Here is a 24,408-nt window from a genome sequence, read left to right as displayed (position 1 = left end):
ACACACACACCTAGAAAATAAATGTAGATGTTTTCAAATATCTTATAGACCAAGCGCTAATATTTTTTACAGCTTTTCCTTTCCCTGGGCATGTTTCTTGTGTGTCATTGTGTCTGTGGGTAAATGCATGTATGTGCATGCGCGCACGCGTGTGTGTGTGTGTGTGTGTGCGCGTGCATACAGGAAACCAATACATTTATTCACTAGTCCCTTCATGAGCAGCTGTCTGAGCTGTATGCACATCATAGAACTTTGCACACATCATGCCCAATGCTCACTCATCATCTAGACAGATGATGCCTTAGCCCCATTTTACATTTTAGAAAGCTACAGCACTTGGGAGGCTGAGGCATACATACAAGAATTTGAGACCAGCTTGGGACACATAAGGAGAACCTGTCTCAGAAAGTGAGGGAAAGGAAAGGAGAGGAGAGTGGAAGGAAAAAAGGAAGGAAGGGAAAAAGGAAAAATCTGTTTATTACTGCATGTTTATCTGTCATGATGTACCTATGAACAGAGCTGTATTGGTGAAGTTGGTCATTGCAGGGTATGGGTTTAGGCATAAGAGTCCCTATTATGTCCTTTTCATTTGAGTAAATAGTTCCATGGAAAACGGAGGAGGGTTAGTTTTTCAGAAACACTTTGGTGTCAAGGAAAATATCACCATACTTAATATGGCTCATGAGATACTATTTCCTGTGTTCAGACAACTGAAAAAAGTCAGCAGAACACCACCACAGCAGTGGATTCTGAGTGCTGCCCTCAGAATGTATGCTCTGCAGGACTGAGATACTCCACTGTGTTGCTCTGGCTTATTCAGATACCATTAGAAGCTCCTCTTGACAAGCACGATGATGAACTGCACATTTCCCATCACACAACACGTTTGGATGACAGACATTCTGTTAAGCTGAGGATGTATTAATTTCCAGGAATCAGCTTTTCATCCTGCTTTGCAAACCGATGAAGCTGCTTAAAACTGAAATAGCTTATTGATGACAAAAGAAACCTCACCTAAAATCGGCCCCTAGGGGGCACAGAATATAGGACACTTTTGTTCTCATGAATAGAAAACCTCTGGTTCTCCAAAGAATGAATTTTCTGTTTGGATTCTAGGAGATTTGACTCTATCAAATGAAGGACTCCATCAAATGAAGGTTTTTATGCCTCAAAAATATGCTTTGTTACTCGTCTAATTTTATTTGATAAATTTCAAAGAATAAAATGTGAAAAATAAGTATAATTCTAATCTGAATGTCCATGATTGGATGTAATTTTATCCTTGGCTTATTAACAATTATCTTGTGATCTTCTAAATATTTCATGTAAAACAAAACAAAACAAATGTACGTGCCAATTCAATCAATATTTCAAAATCAGGCAAATATTCTCTTCCATTGCTTTTGTTGCTTCCTTATGGCCTTGGGAAGAAGTTGTTATGTTCTTCCCACAAAAACAGTGATGCTGGGCTGGGGATTTAGCTCAGTGGTTCCGCTGCCTCACTCACAAGCTCAAGATCCTGAGTTCGATCCTCAGTACCAAAAAAATAATAATAATAATAATGATGCTGATTTGTCAGAAAAAGGGAAGACCTTATATCAATTATAATTTATGGCAATAAAAGGAAAGCAAAACTCCAAGAGCAAAACTAACTGACTTCAAATTTTAATAGTACCATTGCTTTGGCTCCTAAAGGTATTCTTTCACTTTTAGGATTATTATTTAAGATGTAAATGTATCTGAATATGTAAACTTCAAACTTCTATCAGTTAATATATTAATCTCAGTAAGATCTCAACAGGGATTAGTGTAAAAGCTATCAGAGATAAATTGAAATCTGTTTCATGACCAATGAGATCTGAACTTGACATGAAAACATTCTTCAAGAAATTCTGCTTACCAAGTTTTGAAGCCTCTGGACTCAATCTTAATTTTAATAGTCACAGAGGGATTACCCTTTGTAGAAAATACCGAGCTAGCATCTTAAAGTGCTCTCAAGTTTGAAGTTGTATGATCATGTGATACATGGTTCACTGAGAACTACGTATGAAGCTGACATTATAAAATGAAATCTAACTACATTAGTATCACTTAGGATCCCAGCAGGGCATAAGTGGGAAGCTCAAGGAATATAACGTAATGTAAGGACTAAAATCACATTTAAGTGAACCAAGAAATAGTAATGAAGTACCCAGAAACCCAGAGATCAAGAACAGGAAGTTCTTATTACCCTTAGGCCTGAAGATGCAAGGAGGGACTGTGTGCTATTGGAACATAACAAAAGTTAAAGCAGTGGGGAGGGAGGCAGGACTCTTTAGACCAAGGAACAGAGCTGTCAGCAGGCTATGACCCAGCATAATGAGCATGGAGAACCATCCTGATCTCTCCTTCCCCTTACTCTTTGACCATTTACTGGTACTTCCTGTTGACCAAACCCAACTAGAAGCCAATGTGATCTCTTGAGGCCATTGCCCCTCACCCCACAGGGGAGGGTCAAGAATAGGCCTTAGAAGGGCAGATAGAGAATAATCAGCATACAATCTTACCATAACCATAATTCTGCAGATATCAGCCTCCAGTTCCTCCTCACTGAAGAGCAAATGAGAACCCTCTGCCATTATTCCACTCTTTGATGTTCTCCTCTTCTAGGGTCCCAAGTTCTCATCTAGGTTTTTTACCCTATTATTCTTCTATATCATTCTGTGCTAGAATATGATGCAGTCCTTAAAGCAGGGCTGTTTCTATTATTTGCAAAGTAATCTTTTTTTTTTTTTGCAAAAATAATCTCATTTTTTCCTTTCTTTTTTACTTAGTACTTAGTACTATGCCTTAAATAATTGATTTCAATTAAAGTTTTCTCTTGTTGACATTTTCCCTAGTATACCAGCTATATCATCTCGTCCTGATACTAGGATGGTTCCCATCATCTCTTTATCTGGACAGCTCTCTCTTCAAACAGTGCTCTGTCCTGCATCTTCCTCTTCAGTTGCAGTTCTCCACTTTCCTTGGCCATGGGAGGGGCTGTTATATTTTATGTTAATGGAAACAGTCCCTTTCTGACTGAGATAAAACTCTGCAATGTGGGATAATTATTTTTCATGTATGATCAATTTAAACACCTAGTATCTTTTCCCATCCTTTCTTTCATTATAGTTCTTTTACATTGATTTAATTTCCTTTTCTCCTCTTTATTTACAATGTTATAAATTAAATGTTGACATGATGCCTAGATTCTATGTGTGTGGTGTGTTTGGGAGGTGGTGACAAGTGTTAAGATGGTCTCATAGGTTAATAGATGACTTAGAAATTGGAGGGAGAGGGGAGAAAATGGAGGGGAAAGGGAAGGAAAAAGGATTAAGATGCATTCTGTGCATGTACCAACTCCCCACAATGAATGCATTCACTATGCATCACAAACATGTACTCATAAAAAATTAATACATTAATAAAAGAAGTTCATGAAGCAGTGCCTGTGCAGGCTTGGTTCTAACACATTAGAAAAATGCAAGGAAGATCCTAAATCTGTCAAAACACTAAATAAATGAATGTGCTTAATTTTTTTAATTGGCGAACTCTGTCTCTCAGAGATGGTGGCATGATTTTTACAACGTGTATGATTGTAACTATGCTTCCTATTTTACTTTACTCAGATTCGAAGCCAGAGCAAAGCCTCAGGGTCTGGGCTGTGTGAGGGGGATGAGGTGGTGTCTATCAATGGCAACCTGTGTGCGGACCTCACCTACCCAGAAGTCATCAAACTCATGGAAAGCATCACAGACTCTCTCCAGATGCTCATCAAAAGGTACAACACATTTGCTGGAATATAGATTTGCTTTGGAAATTAAATGGGAACAATGATAGCTCTAATACATGTATATCATGTGATCTACCAGGGAACTGGGTTATCCGTGGAGAGGAGGTCAGGGGAGTGGAGCAGAAACATCTCAGTGGCAGTTCTTTTCAAGCTTTCTGGTTAATTGAGAATTAACTTGAAAATCTGTGTTTGCAAGTAATTTGTTGAAAATCTTGGGTATTACAGACTTCTTCCTTAGAAAGCTCTGTATTATTGAGCATAATTTAATACTGCTTTCCAAGAACAGGACTTTCTGATGAATCAGGATCACTCAGTTATAATTCCCAGATTCATAGATTAATTAAAAATGTTTAAGAATGAAACCATTGAACTGTATAATAATTTTTCTAGAAAGAAAATACCTAAGGAAGGGAAAGCAAAGGCAACAAAAAACTTGAAAGCAGTTGGATTTCTACTTATCAGGACTTCCAGTAAAGCCAATATTTGAACATAGACAAAAGCTTATGTTGAGAATGAAGATTTTGGACTATCAAAGCAAATCCTTTGTGAATTCCATCTCTCCAATTACTACTATTGTTTTAAAAATGCAGAAATAACTTTTAAAGATAAAACAAAAGAAAATAACAGCAAGGGCAATCACACATTCATGGGTATGCACACTCACACACACACACACACACACACACAATAGCATCAACATTGCTATGGTACAAATCACAGTACAATCCATACTGATTTTTTAACTTGAAGCCCTATTATCTTATCCAGACATGAATGTCTTAGCTTCTTGGAGTATGGCCTCCAGGAGGTGTCAGAGAACATGTCACATAATCTTAAAGCCCTCTGAATCTGGCCTTAACTTTGCAGAAATACTGCTTAGAGTGTCATTCCTGATAACCCTTCAGCATGATTCCATTTCTATTCAAAAATGAGCTCACTACTGCCAAAATCATTGGCCAATAGAGGAAATCTAACATAGTCTTAGAATCTCCCATCTAAATATTCACTCACGAAGTTCCATGTTTAAGGCTTTAGGATCCCACTTACTTATAAAGCTACTATTTGCTTTTAAAAGGAACCTAAGAGGAATACTACCACATTTAGTTCCAGTGTTTGCTGTCACCACGTATTAATCTATTACTTATTTCAAGACTTCCATTTTGTAAAGGTTCACTCATGCTCAAAAATGGAGAAACAACCTTTTCCAATTTATTCCCTTTGTAATGCCTTTAGCATTACAACTGAGGCCAATTTATCTGGAACACACTGGTTTGGGACACCCAAGTGAAAATTCATAGAAGTTTACAGTTGAACCTTAGGTACATATTTAACTTCAGAAGTAAATGAATCATGCCTATTATTATTTTCTCTTAAGTATTTTAACTTTTTTATGAAATAATTAATTGATAGGATTCAAGATAGAATTCCAAGTTAAAATCCAAGTTAAAATCAGCTCAAAGATAATTATCAGCATAACCACCACCTTCACCACCACTGTAGATATCTGAACATTGTTCCTAGAAATGAAATATGTCTCTCACACCATGTCTTCACTGGAAGACAAGTGTTTGACTGTTCCTGGGTTATTGCCCAGAGATGGCTGGTTATACCATCCTTAAAAATCCTTTAACACCAAGTCTTCACTATCTAAATTTTATTAAAACAATAAGATATAAAAAGATAAATTATATAATTATAATGTATAAATTGTATAATTGAGGGCCTGTAGAGACTGAAAAGGAGGTGATTAAAGCTTTAATCTCTCTCCTCTCATGCTTTTATGGCTTTTATTTATGTATACAGTAAGTCCCCGACTCACAAATGAGTTCTGTTCCAGGAGAACATTTGTAAGTCAGATTCATCGTAAGTCCCACAAAGTGAGTGTTACACATCTTTGACACAAATATACAATGTGCGTTGCCTTGCACTTCCTAGCAGTGCTCTCCTTATCACCACTGCTTTTCCTCCTGCTTCAGAACATCCTGGGCTCTGGTTGAACATTGTACTATGTGCGCTATTGCACTATACAGTAAGCACACAGCTGCACAACTGTGACAATGTCCAGCAGACAGCTGAGCTACTCCTGAGATTTGTTCCCAACTAAGAATGTTCCTAATACGAACTCCGTTCATTTCTGTGAAAGTCCGTAACTTGGATGTTCCTAAGCTGGGGACCTGCAGTATACATTTTACTCTAGTTACCAAGAAATGTTAACATTTATCTGGCCCATTTGCCTGTATTCCAGTTTATAAGGCTGGAGTGAATTGAACCTACTCTGTTCTTAGCTTCATAACTGATTGTTAACATAATTCAAAGTGACTTAATCTACTTCCATTCTAAGGCTTTCTTAGACTAGAACTCTCTGACCTTTTGGCACCCTCAAATGCAGTTTGATGGAGTGTACTTATCATTTCCTATAAATGAATGATCTAATTTGCTGTCATCATGTTTTAAAACACTGTAGTATAATTTTTAAAAATACTATAGTACCAGGAAGTTTTTCAAATTTTTTACATAGTGAAAGCTACATTATGTTTGTTACTCTGTTTTTGTTGTGTTTTGTTTTGCCAAATACAGTCCAAAGCAAAGTTAGGAGTGAATATTTTGACCATTGATCTGAAATTATACTGTCACAGAAATTCTAAGGTAAATTCCTTTGAGTAGAATAGAAGGAGCAGCTCCCTGCTTCCATTGATAATCCCTGCATTAGGTAGGGTACATTCTGAAGGACCAGAAAAGGGGCAAAGATAGCTACTGCTGTTGCTTTAAAAAAAACCCTTGCAAATGTAAGTAATGAAGGCATCTCCCACAGCTGTTCTGTGAATGGTGCTTCTCTTCTAAAAGCATTCAGGGTTTAGAGTTTTAAAAAGAAATTGTTTAACTCCTAAACTGACACTGTGTGTTCTTGAAAACCAAAATTTGCAAAAAGCCTACTGAGAATGAGTAAGGTCAAACAAAGGACTGTGCTGAACTGCTCTGGGCTTCTTAGCTGAGAAATAAAGGAACAGTTTGACTTCAGAAATCCTAAAAGGAAAAACGCTACAAGATGCAAGTTCCAATAGAAGAGAAGAAATCTCAGATTATAAATACTCCATGACTTAATGATTCATGCAGCATGGAAAGGATTTCTCTTTGCACAAGAGAACTGGGCCAGGGTCCACCTGTTACCAAACACACTCTCGTTAGAGCTTAAAAAACAGCGTCTATTTCATTCTTTTCAAGAAAGCCTCTAAAAGGATTACTTGAAGTACCTGTAATTAAAGACTTATCTGAAGCTGCTAGATATGTTTATGTGACTTTATCATGTCTATACTAAAACTCAACAAGACATTGAAATGCACTGTCACATTAGAGCAAACATGGTTATTTGGGAATATACAAATAATTTCAGAAAAAGGACCCCCATGCAATTACAACCTGTAACTTGTTTTAAAGTTGAATTTAGGATAGATTTAAGTTTCAAAGTCTTTCAAAGAACTTTTGTTGTGCTTTAAAGAAAAGTTTATTTAGAAGCTCTTTACATAATCAGACAAAGATGTTGCAATTCGTTTTCAAATATTTTGCAGCTGACATTGGGGGAAATATTTTGATTGTATCATGTACTGTATTAGACATCATAAATGTCAGGAAAAAATTTTGGCAGGTGCAACACGCTCTGAATTAACTGTCTGGAATTATTTTCCTGTGCACAGACCATCCAGTGAAATAAATGAGGCTGTGGTCTCTGAAACTGAAAACAAAAACCTGGAGCATCTCACACAGGAGGGGTATGTGGAAAGTACCACCCTGCAGATTCGACCAGCTACAGAGACCCAGTACAGAGAATTCTCCATCTCCCTGGCCAAGAGCGGAGCTCCTGTAGCTGAGGACCAAAGAAGTGGTTCCGATTGTGCCTGGAGTATAAAAGAAGAAGGAGGCCCCAGCTATCAAACAGCTCCCCAAATGCTCGACTCTCTAGAGGGATCCTTGACAGAAGAGGTTGTCTCAAGAGAAAAGGCAGAAGCAGGGAGGCTGGGCACTGTGGTGGAGCTACAACTGTCACTTCCACAGGACAGACACAAGGACTCCAGCAGCCCTGCTGTGGGTCTCCTGAGAGCTAAAAAGCCAAAATCTCCTGACCCAGACCTGTGCTTGCAGCATGAGGGGGCTGTCCTCATAAATTCCATCCCTGCTGATGAGAAAGCAGACCTTTCTCTGAGGTCCAGCAAGACACTCCAGGTCTCCAGCAGCAGAGAGCCGAGAGTGATCCATGGGAGTGGAGTAGCAGCTGGGGGGCTGGCCCAGGTGGAAGTGATCCTTGATTGCTCTGACAGGCAGAAGACTGAAGGGTGCAGGCTGCAGGCAGAAAAGGGGTGTGTGGCTTCTCCAGGGGAAGGAGGGCAGTCCGAAGCACCTCCTTCTCTGGTCTCCTTTGCCGTCTCATCAGAAAGCACAGAGCAGGGGGAAGATCCACGCTGGGAAAAAGATCACAGCAGACCACACAAGCACAGAGCGCGGCACTCACGTAAGTCCTGCCCTGGGCTGGTGACTGCCTCTCAGGGGTCTGGGGGCTTTGGGTACTTTGCTGCTGATTTGCCTGCATGGATTTTAAAAAAAGATTTTTCTTCTGTCTTTTATTAACTTTTAAAAATATTTAATTAATTCAAAAAAGAGCCAAACATGAAATTGTGAAGAATACTAGATTCTGAATGGAAAGTTATAAGTTTGAACTTCATAGTAAATTTAATTTTTTTCTTCATGAACTTCTTTTATCCCCCAAGGTACAGGGACTGTTAAAGAAAATAATATTATCAATGTACCTTTTTGTTTCAGAATATGATAATGTTTCATATTTAAATACTGTAAGAATATTGGTAGTCATGCAGATGCTGAGCTTAAATGTGAGAAAGTGGTTCGTTCAGTCTGCTGCTGAGGTGCCTGCCTTTAAAATACAGGCTGCACCACTGATATTAAAAGCAGATCTTCATTTTGAAAAAAAAGTTGCTTTGCAGCTTGATGATGCTTGCAGAAGTGAGCTTGACAGACAAGGACATGTGTGATACGGAGCAGTTACATGATCCTTTCTGTTGTAAATGTCTTCACTCAACCGCAGAGCATTTTGTCCACCTTCTAAACACAGAAGTCAGTCTCTTGGGCCATGTGCAGGCATTCAGATGTCCCCAAACATAAGCTGTACTTGAATTCAAGGCTTTTTATGGTACTATTTTGTTTTAGCCCGAGCAGTGAGGACAGAAAGGAAATGAGAATAAGAATCGAAGTTAGACGTGAGGGTTGTTGTTCTTTTATTTCATGCATATGTGTATTTTTTTTCAAATTTTGGAATTCCATTTGATGATGTAAGTGCTGACAAAGGCCCTTGAATGTATGAAGGATGCAGCCCAGCCATGAACTTAGTTATTCACATTAGTGTCCTAATTTTTCTAGTTCACTGTTGTTCCTTCCAAAGCATATTTTTAGAATAACCATTTGTACCCTTATTGGCAAGTGCTGTTAATCATTCCTTATACTTTAAGCATCTGTATGCCATCTTCACATTTATAGCATATTAAACAAGAGTATTAAGACAGCATTCACATACTTTGTGTTGGGTGTGGAGTTAGCAGCAACTGGGCAACTGTGACTGTCAATTTAATAATAAGTTGTACAATGCTAAGTCCAGAAAGGAATCACACTTAGTAATGGCTATGCTTTCACCTTTTTTCTTTGTACAAAATTTTATCACCAGTGAGTATCTATAACTTTGTTATAAAATTATCTCCTCTGATTATATTTGATTTTAAAAATATTACAGTCTTTTTTGACAAAAAAGCTAATTTTCAATCAAAATACTAATTTTTTCAGAAATTTTCTGTTTAACTATCTCAAGGAATAAAAACACTTTAAATCATATTCATTATTAAAAACATGGTCATGATTAATGTTATAAATTAATTTACTACCAAATTATTTTTCATAATAAAAGAAAAAATTTAAATATAAATTTTTGTTATTTCATCTCTGCCAAGCTCTTGTTTTATATTTAAAATTACTAACCACTGCACTAGTTTTTATAGAAGTTAAAAGGGTCACAAGTCACATAATTTTAAAATTTTCCCAAGATTTACACATATTCTTACTGCAATTGAAACAGTATATTTCCAAATAGCAATATATTTAGAAACAAATTTGTCTAGCTAACTTTGTAGAAAGAGCCTGTAACATGTATTCACAAAGATCTAGTATTCTGATATATAATTAATTATTAATTCAATACTTTTAATTATTAATTCAGTGATTTGAATTTATATTAATTCCATTGCTGTAAATGGAAAGATTGTGGGTGGTTGTTGAAGTAAAAACAAAATTTAAAAAATTAAAAACAAGAAGAAAACCTAAGTACTTACATTAAGATCCATAGAACAATTTTTTAATTTTCTTGGAACATATTCTCATTTTATGACATGCTTAGAAACACATTCCTGCTTTGTAAGATGCTCAGACATTTTATTTTTTAAATATAGAAGTACAAATTATATCTCATTTTTCAGAAAATATATTTTTAATCCTATTTATATACTATTAACTGGCATTTCCCAATCATCTTTTCTTGTTACAAAGTAAAAATCTATAGAGAAATAAATGCTTGAAATATTCTAGTTGGTATATATAAAAATGCATTTACATGAAAAAATGGAAGAGGACATCGTATAGTGTTATGTGTATTATATATTATTATAGAAGTATAAATTTTAAGGAAAATAAGGGACTAGAGGTGTAGCTCAGTGGTAGAGGGCATGCTTTCCAGGAAGCACCAGGTTTACTCCCAACATCAAAAAAAGAAAAAGAAAGTAAATTGGATTCCTTCAAACATCAGCACCCAATTATAAGACTTTTTTACATATTATCTTTCCCCAGAGGAAGGCAATTTCTGGGTTGCTGTGGAGTCTTCCTTGAATTTATCAACTCAATAAGATTTTTGTACTTTCCCTAGGGCTCAGGAGGAGTGAAAGCCTATCAGAAAAACAAGTGAAGGAAGCAAAATCTAAATGCAAAAGCATTGCCCTTCTTCTCACTGATGCCCCCAACCCCAACTCCAAGGGGGTGTTGATGTTTAAGAAGCGCCGGCGGAGGGCCAGGAAGTACACCCTAGTCAGCTACGGTACTGGTGAGCTTGAACGAGAAGCAGACGAAGAGGAGGAGGAGGAAGGTGACAAAGAGGCTACATGTGAAGTGGCATTTCTCGGCACAAGTGAGTCAGAAGTGGATGAAGAGTTGCTGTCTGACATTGACAACACCCAAGTAGTAAACTTTGACTGGGATTCTGGACTGGTGGACATTGAGAAGAAACTGAACAGAGAGGACAAGATGGAGATGTTGCCAGACACCACAGGAAAAGGAGCCCTCATGTTTGCCAAGAGGAGGGAGAGAATGGATCAGATCACAGCGCAGAGAGAAGAGGAGAGGGTTGCTGGAGCACCAGGCAGAGAGGTGGAGATTGCCCAGACAGATGGCCTGAAAACCGTGACTTCATACCAAAGGAAGGAAGAGGAATCGATGAGAATGCAGACCTCTGTGAGCAAAAGCTACATCCACATGGGCCATAGTCTTGGCCAGGTGCCCCAACAGAATGGCTTCAGTGGAGGATCCGAGACAGCAGAGGCCCAGAGGCCAATGCCTATGAACAGAACGGCCAAGCCCTTCCCTGGCTCTGCAAACCAGCAAGCAGCTCCCTTCTCGCCGACCCACAACGTCCCAAGTCCCATCACTGACTTCCCTGCTCCTCCACCTTATTCTGCGGTCACTCCTCCACCCGAAGCCTTCTCCAGAGGGGTATCAAGTCCCATTGCTGGCCCAGCACAGCCCCCTCCCTGGCCTCAGCCTGCTCCATGGTCCCAGCCAGCCTTTTATGATGCAACTGAGAGGATAGCGTCCCGGGATGAGAGGATTGCAGTGCCAGCAAAAAGAACAGGGATATTGCAAGAAGCCAAAAGGAGAAGCACCACAAAACCCATGTTCACATTTAAAGAGCCCAAAGTAAGCCCAAATCCTGAACTCTTGTCACTTCTTCAAAATTCAGAAGGCAAACGGGGCACTGGAGCTGGTGGCGATTCCGGACCTGAAGAAGACTACCTCAGCTTAGGAGCAGAGGCTTGTAACTTCATGCAAAGCTCCTCTGCTAAGCAAAAGACCCCACCTCCTGTTGCTCCAAAACCTGCAGTCAAGTCCTCATCCTCCCAACCAGTTACTCCGGTTTCTCCAGTCTGGTCTCCAGGAGCAGCTGCAACCCAACCTCCTGCCTTCCACACATCAAACCCATCACAGGGCACGGTGGTCTCCTCCATCAAAATAGCTCAGCCTTCTTGCCCTCCTGCCCGGCCTGCAAGTGTGCTGAACCTGTCTGGTCCCTTTAAAGGACCACAAGCAGCAGTAGCCAGTCAGAATTACATCCCCAAGCCAACAGCACCCATACCAACAGTCAGTGCTGCTCATGCTGGTGCAATGGGACCATCCAACGAGCTTCCCGGAATGAGTGGGAAAGGAGCCCAGCTCTTCGCTAAGAGGCAGTCGAGAATGGAGAAGTATGTGGTGGATTCCAACACTGTCCTGGCCCACACTGCCAGGGCTCAGTCTCCCACTCCATCCCTACCAGCCAGTTGGAAGTATTCCTCCAACATCCGAGCGCCTCCTCCTGTGGCCTACAATCCTATCCACTCTCCCTCCTACCCGCTGGCTGCCATCAAGTCTCAGTCATCAGGCCCACAGGCCTCCAAAGTGAGCAAGAAAAAGGGCAAGAAACCCCTCAATGCTTTGGATGTCATGAAGCACCAGCCATATCAGCTCAATGCATCCTTGTTTACTTTCCAGCCTCCAGATGCAAAGGATGGCCTTCCCCCAAAGTCATCAGTCAAGGTCAATTCAGCCCCTGCCATGAAGCAAGCTCTTCCTTCCAGGCCAGTGAATGCCACCTCACCCACGAAGGTACAGGCTTCGTCTGTGTACTCAGTACCGGCCTACACCTCTCAGTCTACCTTCTTTGCAGAGGCCACCTCCCCAGTCAGTGCATCCCCAGTGCCTGTGAGTGTTCCCACCTCTCCAAAGCAAGAGTCCACTGCCTCGTCCTCTTATTTTGCGGCACCAAGGCCAAAGTTCTCAGCCAAGAAAAGTGGTATCACAATCCAGGTGTGGAAACCATCCATGGTGGAAGAGTAATCTTGTAGCTGAAACTGAGTGTCCACTTTGCTTCAAATGAATTGTTTGCAGTGTCACTTGAGTCCCTGAGAATGCCTAGTAAATCCTCAACTTACTTAATTTCAGATATGTCACCTCCCAATCTGGGTCCAAGGAGTATAGTATTTTTAATGAGTCAAAAATCCAACTCAGATTGACTTAAAACATATTTATGTTCTTTGCATACTTAAAAAAAAATCTTGAAGTGTCCTGAAATAGACATGTGCTATTACATTAAGTAAGCAGGATACTTAGGATTTATGCTTTAGCCACAAGAAAGACAGTGATCAGTGTTATCAAACATTAGGACACAGCAGTTATGTAACACAACAGCTGTGCTCCCATGGTGAAAGGTTCAAATGCAGTGGAAGTATAACATGTATTGACTGAGATTTCCCTTTTAAGTCGTGCTTCAGTTCTATTACTAGTGTTAAGGGAATAAAAAGTCTAGAGAGGCAACAGTTGACATCACAGAGAAGGTTTCACTGGGGATTGTTGGAATGTATACAGTGTAGTAAGAAATGAGTAAGAAAGAGGATTTTAATAGTTACCGAGCACTTATTATGTCAGTTTTTTGGCCAGATGTTTTTACATGTATTAACTCACTTCAGAAGAGATATTTAAAGTAAATAGGATAGTACAAGAAGGATAATGATCCTTAGAGATAATTATCCCACCCTTCCTCCCAGGTACTTAAGGAACTAAGGGAGTACTGTACATCTCCTTTGCCCATGAAAGCATAGATTTGTTTTCTTCAGCTGAGGCAAGTGGTAGAGTACAGAATAATGAAGCAACATGTGAATGGAGGATGCACACAAAGGTACACAGGGCTGTTGGTTTCCCTTGGGAAACCACACTCTTGGGACCTGAAGGGTTACTGACTGCAGGAGCTGACGGTGAGGCACAAGGAATCCCATGTACCCAGAGACTGTAGGGTGAGAACACAAGATTATTAACATCCTGTCTGAATGACCTCGTAGATTTTCTTCCTGTGTTCGTTTTGCTTTTTGACAAGTGCTTCTCCCACCGTTCTTGCAATATTATTCTTGCACCTTTATTTTATTATTTATATTTGATGGACCAGGATAATTCAGGCAAGGTTACCTTGTAAATTTGGATTGGTCACACACCATGTCATCATCCAGCTGGCTAAGAAGTTAATAATGTTACTGAAAGTAAATCTGAAGACCTTTCTCATATCTATTTTAAGTCTGAGTGTGACCAACCATGGAAAATATTCAACATGAATTAATGCAGAGAACTACAAAGCATTTATGACAGCTCCAGGAGAACCATCTACTTTTTGGAGGAGACACGCTTAGAGGCCTCCTAGAAAAACTTGCCTGGTTTGAGGGTACACAGTGCCAATTTAATCCTCTGAAAATATCTGTATTCCTGTTCTTTCTCTGCTGTCACTGTCGATCTGCTATCTTTTTCACTATCCTATTAAAATATTACTTTCTTCTTTATCTGTTCATTGTGGATGTTTTTTACAAATCTTCCTTGTATGAGCTATTCTGATCTAAGACTTTTTCCTATATTTCTCTCAAACATCAGAATTTCCTTTCTATGCATTTATCCATACATTGTAAAGTTGCAAGCTTAGATATTTCTAAAACATCACACAAAAAGAGGAGAAATAAGTCAGTTGCAAAAATAATGGGGCTGATTCTTCTGCTTTTACTCTGTAAAATCTTCCTCTGGCCTTGGTGGGAATGCTACTGCAGGGTGTAGCCTGATCTCGTATTGCCTTTTTGGGAAATCAACTAGGAGATTAATTCAGGACAAAGGAAAAAGCAATCTATCCCTAATATAACACAGTTGTTTGTATTACTTGTTTCCTGTATAGGAAGTCTCTTGAATGCAGTGCATTTTACATTGTTTTCTCAGGGAAGAGTCAAAAAAGTTCTTCTGAGGGTTAAGTAGGAAAGGAGATCATTTTATAAATGCACCCTTAACATAGCCCTTAAAGAATGGCATAGATTAGAGAAAAAGACATGGAATACACAGATTGTCAATCAGAGCGCATGGGTCCAGAAGTATTCTAGGGTGAACATAGCCCTTAAAGAATGGCATAGATTAGAGAAAAAGACATGGAATACACAGATTGTCAATCAGAGCGCATGGGTCCAGAAGTATTCTAGGGTGGTAATGAGCCAGGAGTATTCCCAGTTGTCCAGTGGTTTGTGGTATGTAGGAACGAGAAGTGTTTTCAGTTCATTTCCTGTTGGACAGATGGCAGTCTTTGCAGAGCCACTATTTGGAGTTGATGACTAAAGACACAACTAACATGACTATGTCTTCGTGTCAGCTGGGGACTGTTAGGGATTCACACAAAGCTCCTAAGAGACATATCAGGCATGCAGTGAAAGCATCTACAGTTTCGACCAGGAGTGGGTAGTAGACGTCATATCTTGGACCATACAGGTTCATTTATAGAAGAAAGGTGAAAATTTTACAAAACAATATCCACAACAGGGAATCTGATCTCCCACTGAGGTCTATGGAAATGGGAGAAAGAAGGACAAAGCTATCTCCCTGAAAGAGACATTCTTTTCATCTTTTCCCCCACCAGGGAGTTGTGTGGCCACCCTCAGGCTGGGACTGTGCAAGTGACAGCAGTGTGGCAGGTGAGAGGTTTGAGTAAAGAGCCTCTCTTCCACAGGGCCTACTTTGCAATCTGAGTCTTGTTGGTTTTGTAGTGGTGGCAATTGTTTGATTGGTTAGTTGGCTGGTTGTGGGTTTGAGGAAGGAGTTTTTGTGTAGTTTTTAGCACCTTTCCTCTTCCCTTGTTCTTTGGTAGCTTAACTCCTAGAAAGAGACCCCATGGAGTCAGTTTCCTTTGTTATCACCTTAGCAACAATCAGTGCCTGAGTAACTGTGTTATATCAGGGGCCTTACTCCGTCATCCTGAGTATTGCTGCATGGTTTATCGGGGCTAGAATATAAATTAAAAGGTAATCACAATCACTGATGCATGACACACTTTAAACAAAGTTCCACAAGCTTCCCTTTAGCAATAACTCAAAGTTTCCTGGCAGAAATATTGTGTGACAGTGAGTTGGCACAATCCCGAAGATTGTAAGAGGAAGAAAGGTGCCGTGTATTTGTAAGTACAGCATGTTCTCCTCAGTCTTATCAGGGGGCAGACTGAATAACAGAACTGGTGAGATTGGAGATAAGTGTTGCTACTTTACTCTTAGAACATTTACTATTTCATTGCTAATATTTAAGTAGTAGACACATTTTGAGAGAGGGGAAAAACATAGTTTCTGGATTTAGACTATCCATTGATAGTGTAAAGCATACATTTTTTAGACTATGTTTTATAAGACACATTTGTGTGTTTATTCTATAACATGTAAAACTTCATACTTCAATATATCTAGTGTGATTGCTAATGATAATGTGTATCAACTATTTCATTTTGCATGAAATATCTCATTTAATCTTCACAAGAAGCAACTCATTTTAACCACAGGAAAACCAATCCAGGTTACATATAATTCCTGCACATAAGCTAGGTCATTTAACTTTTCTATATAGTGCTAACTTCTTTCACTGTGGGACTGCTGAGAATTGTTACACAGCTGGCATTCTAGCACAAGAGTCACATCTGAAATGTCAAAAACAAATGATCCACATTTAAAGGGGGTGGACTGGCACATGTGTGACCACTTTGCTGTTTGTAGTCACTGGGTTAAAGGACATTGGTAGTTATTTTGCCCCTGGTAGGCACGTCAGACACTCTGACTATGTGGCTCTGTCAGTAACAACCCTAAGAGCAGGAGACACTTGGCTGTTAGTGTCTGAATTTAATCTTTCAAATAACTTTACTGTATATAATTTCAAATAATTATATATCAGACAGTCTTGCAAGCACCAACATTGTAAGGGCGATTTCCTTAAAAATCAGTAGTCAGTTCCAGCCAGGAGGGAAGGGTATTTGAAGCCATGGTCTTCAAAAAGAAATGACTGTTTTCTGAAAGGTTAAATGCTTAAAATGCTTCCAGAGGGAACTACAGAGCATATGTTCATTCCCTCCTAACATCAGTTGTGGAGTTTGTGTTAACTCTTTTTTTACAAGTTCATGAGAAAAGTATGTAAGGTCCAAGAACCAACATTGCATTCCCAGAAACAGTGACCCTCATTGGTCTAATGTCCCCATATCATTGGACTCTGGGGGACACAAAGACTCCTGTAACACTTCAAAGCTGCTGATTGAGTCAACAAGTATTCTGGGAAAATGCAGAATAAAAATTCTTCTCTAGACTTCCTATCAGTGCTGGCCTAGGGCCATAAATCAGGCTAGTAAATTCCCATAGGACCCAATACCAGAAAAAGTACTACCAGAGGCTAGACTTTGTTTACCCTTCTGTGGCTTAAAAACAAATATGAAAATTGTAGTCATCCTATGTGCATCAGGCCAATAAAATCTGAGCCTTCGAGTCTGAAGTATCGTTTCCTTGATGTTATCAGGTACGGCCAGTTTCTACGATATACATACTTGTACCTGAAACTGCGAATTCAGAAACCACAGACCTACTCGAAAACAATTAAACGAAGAGAATTATAATTAAAAATCATCAAATCTGAGGCTGAGGGTATAGCTCAGTGGCAGAGCACTTGTCTAGCAGGGGCAAGGCTCTGGGTTAGCTCCTCAGCACTACCAAAAGAAATTGTCATTTTCATGAGGGTTCTCATGTTTATCTCTATCTACTCCATTGCTGACATACTTGTCTCTATTTTGTGGGCTTTATGACTACTAGTTACGTATAAACCCGGAACCCTAATCTAGCTATCACAAGAGCCTGCTTCCTTCCTCTTCCTGAGAGCCATGATATTCAAAGTGATAATATTCAAAGCTTTGTGGGGACACCATGCAGTCACAGCTCGAATAAAACATAAATCAAAGGATGATAATTGGCCCTGAGTTGAAAAGAAATGTACACTGTAGGAATACATGGCCACATGTTCTTCTTGGAAGAAAGTAACAAAGAGCACAGTGCTTCGTTTTTTCTTCCAGAAAAAGTCAAGGAATCTTGGATACTTCTAGTTGGGGGAATTGTCTGTTTTCAAGATCACCCAACAGCCAGGAATGAAGCATTCTGGTCCCAGTCAGGATGATGGGTAGGGATGGAACCCGTGGCAGACCTTCAATCTAACTCCTGGGCCCGGGAAAATGGGCGAGAAGAGTGACTGTATTAAGCCCCTCCTATATGCCAGGAAGTGTGTGAAATGTTTGGCATAAATTATAATAATAGCTAACATTATCTGAGTAAAACTTCCAGCCTTGAATTGTGCTGAGTATGTCATGGATTAACCCTTGACCAGTGGTCCTAATGAAATAGGTACCATTGTTACAGGGCACATTTTATGGCTTATAGATGGGATTCTGAGGAGTGAAAGCTGAATAACTCATCCACGATCTCACAATGTGAAGAAATGCACCCTGCATTTATTTTGCAACCTGCATTCTTAACCAATTACACTATGATTTCATTTACTCCTCAGGATTACTCTGAAAAGGAGAAATGTTCCCTTTTTACAGATGAAGTACCTAAAGCATAGAGAGGCTAAGCCACTTACCCAACAGTCACCAAGCTCATACATAGTAGATTAGGTGAGATTTAGGCATTTGTCTGTATCCAAGCATGCAGTGTCACATGGTCCACACAGTCTCTCAGACCCTGGTAATCTTGCTGCCTGAGACTGATTAGCTGTACCTTGACCAAACAGATTCATCATGAGCCTGCGCAGGGTATGCTTTATGAGTGGTTTAGACCACACCAGTAACTTCACAATCCCAGTTCCATAAACTGGAATTCCATAAAGCATAAAATCACATGCTGAGGCAACATGTTAGAAACAAAAACCAGTTTCTGAGAAAGAATCACCTGTTTTATAAGTAAAAAAAGATGGATTTGATAGTGGTTTTAAGTGAGTTCCCAAAATTCTTTTAGTTTCCTATTTTAGGGTGAAATATCCCCCTTTGCAGGAGATAGGAATGGGAAGGAATTGGATTCAATAAATAAAACAGTCAAGTCTCTACATAAAAGGAAGTGCTGTCCTTAGCTTTATGCCATTCCAACTAAACATAATTAGGGAACTTATTAAGTAGTGAATTAACACCCAGCTTGCCTTACTGCAAACTAGTGAAACCTTAAAGGACTTCAAGAGAATAATTCTAAGCAGAGTAATGCTGAGGGATCACCAGTCTTCAGGGTTTCACAGTATCCCCTCCAAGTTACTAGCACTGGGGTCCTAGAGAGTGCTCCAGGTGCTCGGACACCCCTGCCTTGTACAGCAGACAGAGAATCCTTTCTGCATCAGACTTCAGTTCTCCGAGGTTTCTTTCTGTCAAAGACTTCCCCAAAAGGACACTTTTACACCTTACATGTTTTTCAGTTATTTTTCTTTCTCTGAGCTATGTCTTATTGTTATTGTGGAAACATTTCCTGAAGAACTAGTATAACAAATCCTAAATATAGGCTTTGAACATTCCCATTGCTAACTTCAAGGAGAGAGGATGAGGCTTTCTAGGGTAATTGTAAAAACTCATTATATTTGCAGAGATTCACTGCCTCACTCAAAATCACAGACATAAGCCGGTGTGGTGGTGCATGCCTGTAACCTCAGCCCTTGAGAGCCTGGGCTACATAGTGAGTTCAAGGCCAGGGTGGACTACATAAGACTGTATTTTTTAAAAAAGAAGAAAAAAAGAAAATCATAGAGCTACTGAGTAGGTGGCATTTATGGGACTTACTGTGTGCTGGATGCTACCCTAAATACTTTGTAAATGTTAAATATTTTAGTATCACAAATAACTACAGTACAAGGTAGGCCATCTTGTCACTGACTTGAAGATGAGAAAACGGAGGTAAAGTTAAGGCCCAAAGGAGTGGGCTAAGACTCAGCACCCAGCAGTCAGACCTCACAGCCTCCCTCCAGTCGCAAAGATGCCCTACCTCTCCAGAACTCTCAGGTCATAGTGGAAAGGAATCACTCATCAGAGGTGATTAAGTTTTCGATGTCTCAGGATTAACTCAAGACTTACATTAAACCTTTTAAATCAAAGTGAGCAGTAACTGAAAAATCTTCTTAGAGTTTGGTAGCTCAAGTGGCAGTCACTTATAAACAGGGGTGGGAATAGCTGTGATATTTATTTCCATTGGCCTATTTCCTTACAACCTGGTAAATGTTAAGGGGAAGCCCACCACTCTGCTGCTTTCTGCTGAACAAATATCACTAAAAATTGCTCTAAATGCCTCAAAAACCCACTACTTCTGGCCAACTAGCATCATATATTTACCAGAGCTGTGCTAATTTGCATCAAGCAGATTAAAGAAAAAGAGAAAATAGTGATAAAGAAAAAATTCTTAAATGTTAGTAACAATAATGTGGAAAATGTTTCCCATAATTTGTAAATTAAAAAAAATTATTTGATTAGGGGAAGCAAAATGAACTTAAGTGGACTCCACATACAATTAGGTGAGATAATGAACTACACTCTGAGAGCACACAGGCACGTTTTGTAGTGGTGAAGAGTGGGGGTTCTGGGGTCGAAGGGCCTGGCCTGAATCTACACTTGCCTCTTACAAGGCAGAAGACTTGAAGCAAATGAACCTGCAGTTCTGTGCCTCAGTCCCCCTGCTCTGATATGGATGCAACGACAAGTGTATCTCACAAAGTGTGAAGATTAAATGAACCAACATGGGTTAAATGTATAGAACAGTGCCTAGCACACAGAAAGCACTCAACACATGCTAGATATTAACATTATTATAAAGGGCACTCAGGCCGGGGATTTAGCTCAGTGGTTCTGCCACCTGCCTCACAAGTGCAAGGTCCTGAGTTTGATCCCTGGTACCAAAAAAAAAAGAGCACTCAGTGAACAATAGCTATGCTACTATTTCAAAAACTTCCAAAGAGAAAAAGTAACAATTAAACAAGTTCTTTTGTGTTCTCTGTTAATATGAGTCCCAGTTTAAAGGACCTACCAAACCTAGCATAGAAAAAACAAAACAAAAAACCAGAAGCAGTTATCTATGTAAATGCTATCTTGACATCAGAAATCTATTCGCAGGAGTGTTTAAGTGAGATAGCTTTGCTTCGTCTCTACTTTTTCTCTCTTATTGACACTTTCTATGTTTACGCTCTATTCACCTGCTCATAAATTCTTTTCTACTTTATATTCATCAACTATACTAGAATAGTTTTAGTGGTATACAAAGATGAGACCGAGCTGCAAAAACTGGCTTCAATATTTACGAAAAAAATAAGATTACCATCAACTTTGAGAACCCACCCATATAAAGGTACTGTGCTCAATTTAAAGCACCAATATTAAATAGAACACATTTGGTGTACTTAGCAACATAAAGAGAGAGCCCTTATGGTGAAATGCTTGCAAATCAAATATATTCTCAAAATAGGATAGGTGGTATCCTCAGTCAGGTCCTAGTAGGATTGGTGGAGTTTAAATAGGCCTATCACACTGAAAGTGGAGCAGCTGGTGGCCCGCCTCGAGACTACCCCACTTCTGCAGCCCAGAGGCAGCTGGGCTCTGACAGCACCGCCTTACCCTCAGGCACAGTTCTCAGCTGTCCTCATCCCTGCTTTCCAGCTCTGTCCTAGGACAAAGGGTCAGCAACCTGGCCTATGTGGGGTAACTGATCCCCTTGCCTGAGAGGCAGGATCACTTTCCAGAAACAGGAGTGCAGTCTCCTGCAGAAAGTAGGCTTCCAGCTCGCAGGGCAAATGATGAAAACCATTCTCAGAAGCCTAGGGGTTGGTGTGGGGAGGAGCCGAACATTCCAGCTGCCTTGCACACCCAGGGAATTTCTGTGGGTTTTCTCCTATTTGAGAATTGGTCTGAGTCAGGAGCAGAAGTCAGGAAGAGGAAAAGAACAATCAAAACAAGCTAAGATTCCAAAAATTTTATCTGAATTCAAAATGACTTTTGTATCCAGTACAATTAAGTTGACTTAGTTTAGTTTTCCTTTTGTGAAACATTTAAAAACCAAACCAAACCATTTCTCTTTCTTGCATTTTGAAGCCTTTAGTTCTTTTATCTCCTAGTATATCTCTGATGTATAAAGAAATGCCCTCTAATCAGGCTGGACTACTATAAATAAAGGGCTTATTTAAGATAACAATTCTTCTACAATTAGCTGTAGAGTTTTTTTGTTTTGCTTTTTAGTCCTACTCAGAATCTGGTGGTGGGAGTCTGGCCCACTGGATGGTTTGTCAGATGATGCTGATCATAATTCATCATATAGGTGCAATATAGGATCAACAAACTTGGAAATCTGCATGATGAAACATGCAAGGGAATGTCACCACTATTCCTTGTGGGTGGCAGAAGTGAAACAAAGAGTAAAGAAGAATACATCACTTAGAACTTTTGATTTTAATTTTGTGTATACCTCAGTTCACCAACAAATATGATTACATTTATATAGAGAACATTTGTTTGAACAAAACATTGCCTTAGTAGTGTTTTAACACAATTTTTCAACTTTTAGTATTTTTGTTTTTGTTTTAATTTTATTCTTTTGAGACAGGGTCTCACTGTAGTCCAGGCTGGTCTTAAACTCACCGTGTAGCCCAGCCTGGCCTTGAACTCACAGCAATCCTCCTGCCTCAGCCTCCCATGTGCTGGATTACAGGTGGACCACCATGCCCAGCTAGTTTTTCAGCTTTCATTCCCAGGTAGAGTTTAAGATTCCTTTGGTTCCAGTTTAGAGACTCAGCTTTGCTAGGTCCTGGTTGAGTCCCCAGAATTTGTCTCTGTAGCACACCACCCCTGGTGATTCTGAAGCTAATGAGCTTTGCAAAGCACGTTTAAAAATCCTTTTCTGACCCAGAGTGGTGGCACAAGCCTGTATAATCCCAGTCACTTGGGAGGCTGAGGCAGGAGATCGCAAGTTTGAGGCCAGCCTGATAATTTAGCAAGACCTTGTCTCAAAAACAAATTTTAAAGTAAAGTAAAAGTGTGGTAATGTAGCCCAGTGGTAGAATGCTTGCCTAGCAGGTGCGAGACGATGGGTTCAATCCCCAGTACTGCAAAAAAAGTAAAAAGAAAACCTGTTTTCTAACACTGCAAGCACTTAAGTCGACTTTATTCTGTAAAACCCATAGTTTTCCTGTGCATTCAGCCAGGGACAGCTAGACTTGTTTGTGCACTGCACCTGCTTAGAGCCGCCTCTGGAGTGAGCAGGCGCGGAAATGCGGCTCTTGCCAATTTTCTTCGAAGCGTCCAGGAGGTGGCAGCAAACCCTCTCCCCTCTGCGGAGGGCTCAGCAGGCAGGCAGGCGTGCTAAAGCCCGGCGCTGTAATATGCTTCAAATCAGTTTTTAAAAAAACAAAAAACAAAAAACAAAAAACAGAGGGACAAAGGGGGATTTGAGATTTGAACTGGCTCCTTGCCTCTAATAGAGGATGAGCATTTCTACAGATCGAATGATAACACTTTTATCATCCAAGTTGTACCAAGTTCTTTGGGTTTTGGGCTTATCTCAGAGGCAGGCAATTGTACGACTACCCTTGGCTGTGGGGGGCCTGGAGCCGGTTATCCCCAATCCAAAGTGTTTTTACTAATTAACTTAAATCGCGCTGGCAGAATTCAAAACATTCTTATATTGGGATCTAGGCTAAAGGAAAATTCTGAAGCACTTTAATTAGCTTTTTCAAACAAAAATAAATAGGATTTAAAATTCACAGAAGTACAAGGAAATTCGTGCATTTTGCACACCCCAGGAAAAGACATCAGTATTTTTGTTTAACATTAATATAACTAAACAGTGTCAGGGATCAACAAAACATACCACTCTGGAAGGCCAAAGAACAGGTAGGCCCGCTCCGTAGGAGCTTTGAGTCCAACCAGCACATTGTTTTCAAACCTTTGATGCATGGAAGTAAAGCAAAAAAGACAGGGATGTGTTTGGAAGTTCTGTAACACGAGAGACTTACTTCTACCTTTATCAATGAAGGAGAAAAGATCAAGAGGAGAGCTGGATATTTGTGGGTGAGGGGGCGAAGCTGTGCTACCAGGCAGCAGTAAATCATTGATCTACCAACCCTGAAATAGGCAAGATTAAGGATAAGAAGATAAATACACCTATGTCTTAGGCATGTAAATAACTTTGTGCTCTTTTGTTTGTTAAAAGACCCTCCACCCCACCCCAACACCTATAATCCCAGCTGCTTGGGAGGCTGAGCCAGGAAGATGGCAAGTTCAAGGTCAGCCTGGGCAATTTATTGAGACCTTGTCCCAAAATAAAAAAATAAAAATAAAAAGGTCTGAAGCTGTAGCTCAGTGGTAGAGTGCTCCTTGGTTCAATCTCTAGGACTGCAAGAAAGCAAAACAAAACCTGCATCCCTCT

General features: G+C 39.9%; 1 protein-coding gene across 3 annotated transcripts in view; it reads left to right on the top strand.

Annotated features, from left to right (window-relative positions):
- Synpo2 (synaptopodin 2) overlaps nt 1-24,408 on the top strand; it is a 194,537-nt gene that overhangs the window by 154,118 nt on the left and 16,011 nt on the right. For 2 of the 3 annotated variants that reach the window (XM_004870043.3, XM_021248464.2), the window contains exons 2-4: nt 3,651-3,802; nt 7,507-8,318; nt 10,785-12,973. In XM_004870043.3, the coding sequence (XP_004870100.2) occupies nt 3,651-3,802; nt 7,507-8,318; nt 10,785-12,973 (3,153 nt within the window). The remainder of the gene's footprint in view (nt 1-3,650; nt 3,803-7,506; nt 8,319-10,784; nt 12,974-24,408) is intronic. The other variant, XM_004870045.3, reaches the window with a different exon arrangement.

Source organism: Heterocephalus glaber, unplaced genomic scaffold (assembly GCF_053883595.1).
Source record: "Heterocephalus glaber isolate CG9 unplaced genomic scaffold, H.glaber_assembly_v1.0 deba00001690, whole genome shotgun sequence".
Lineage (NCBI taxonomy): Eukaryota > Metazoa > Chordata > Mammalia > Rodentia > Bathyergidae > Heterocephalus > Heterocephalus glaber.
This window is presented reverse-complemented; position numbering and strand designations above follow the sequence as displayed.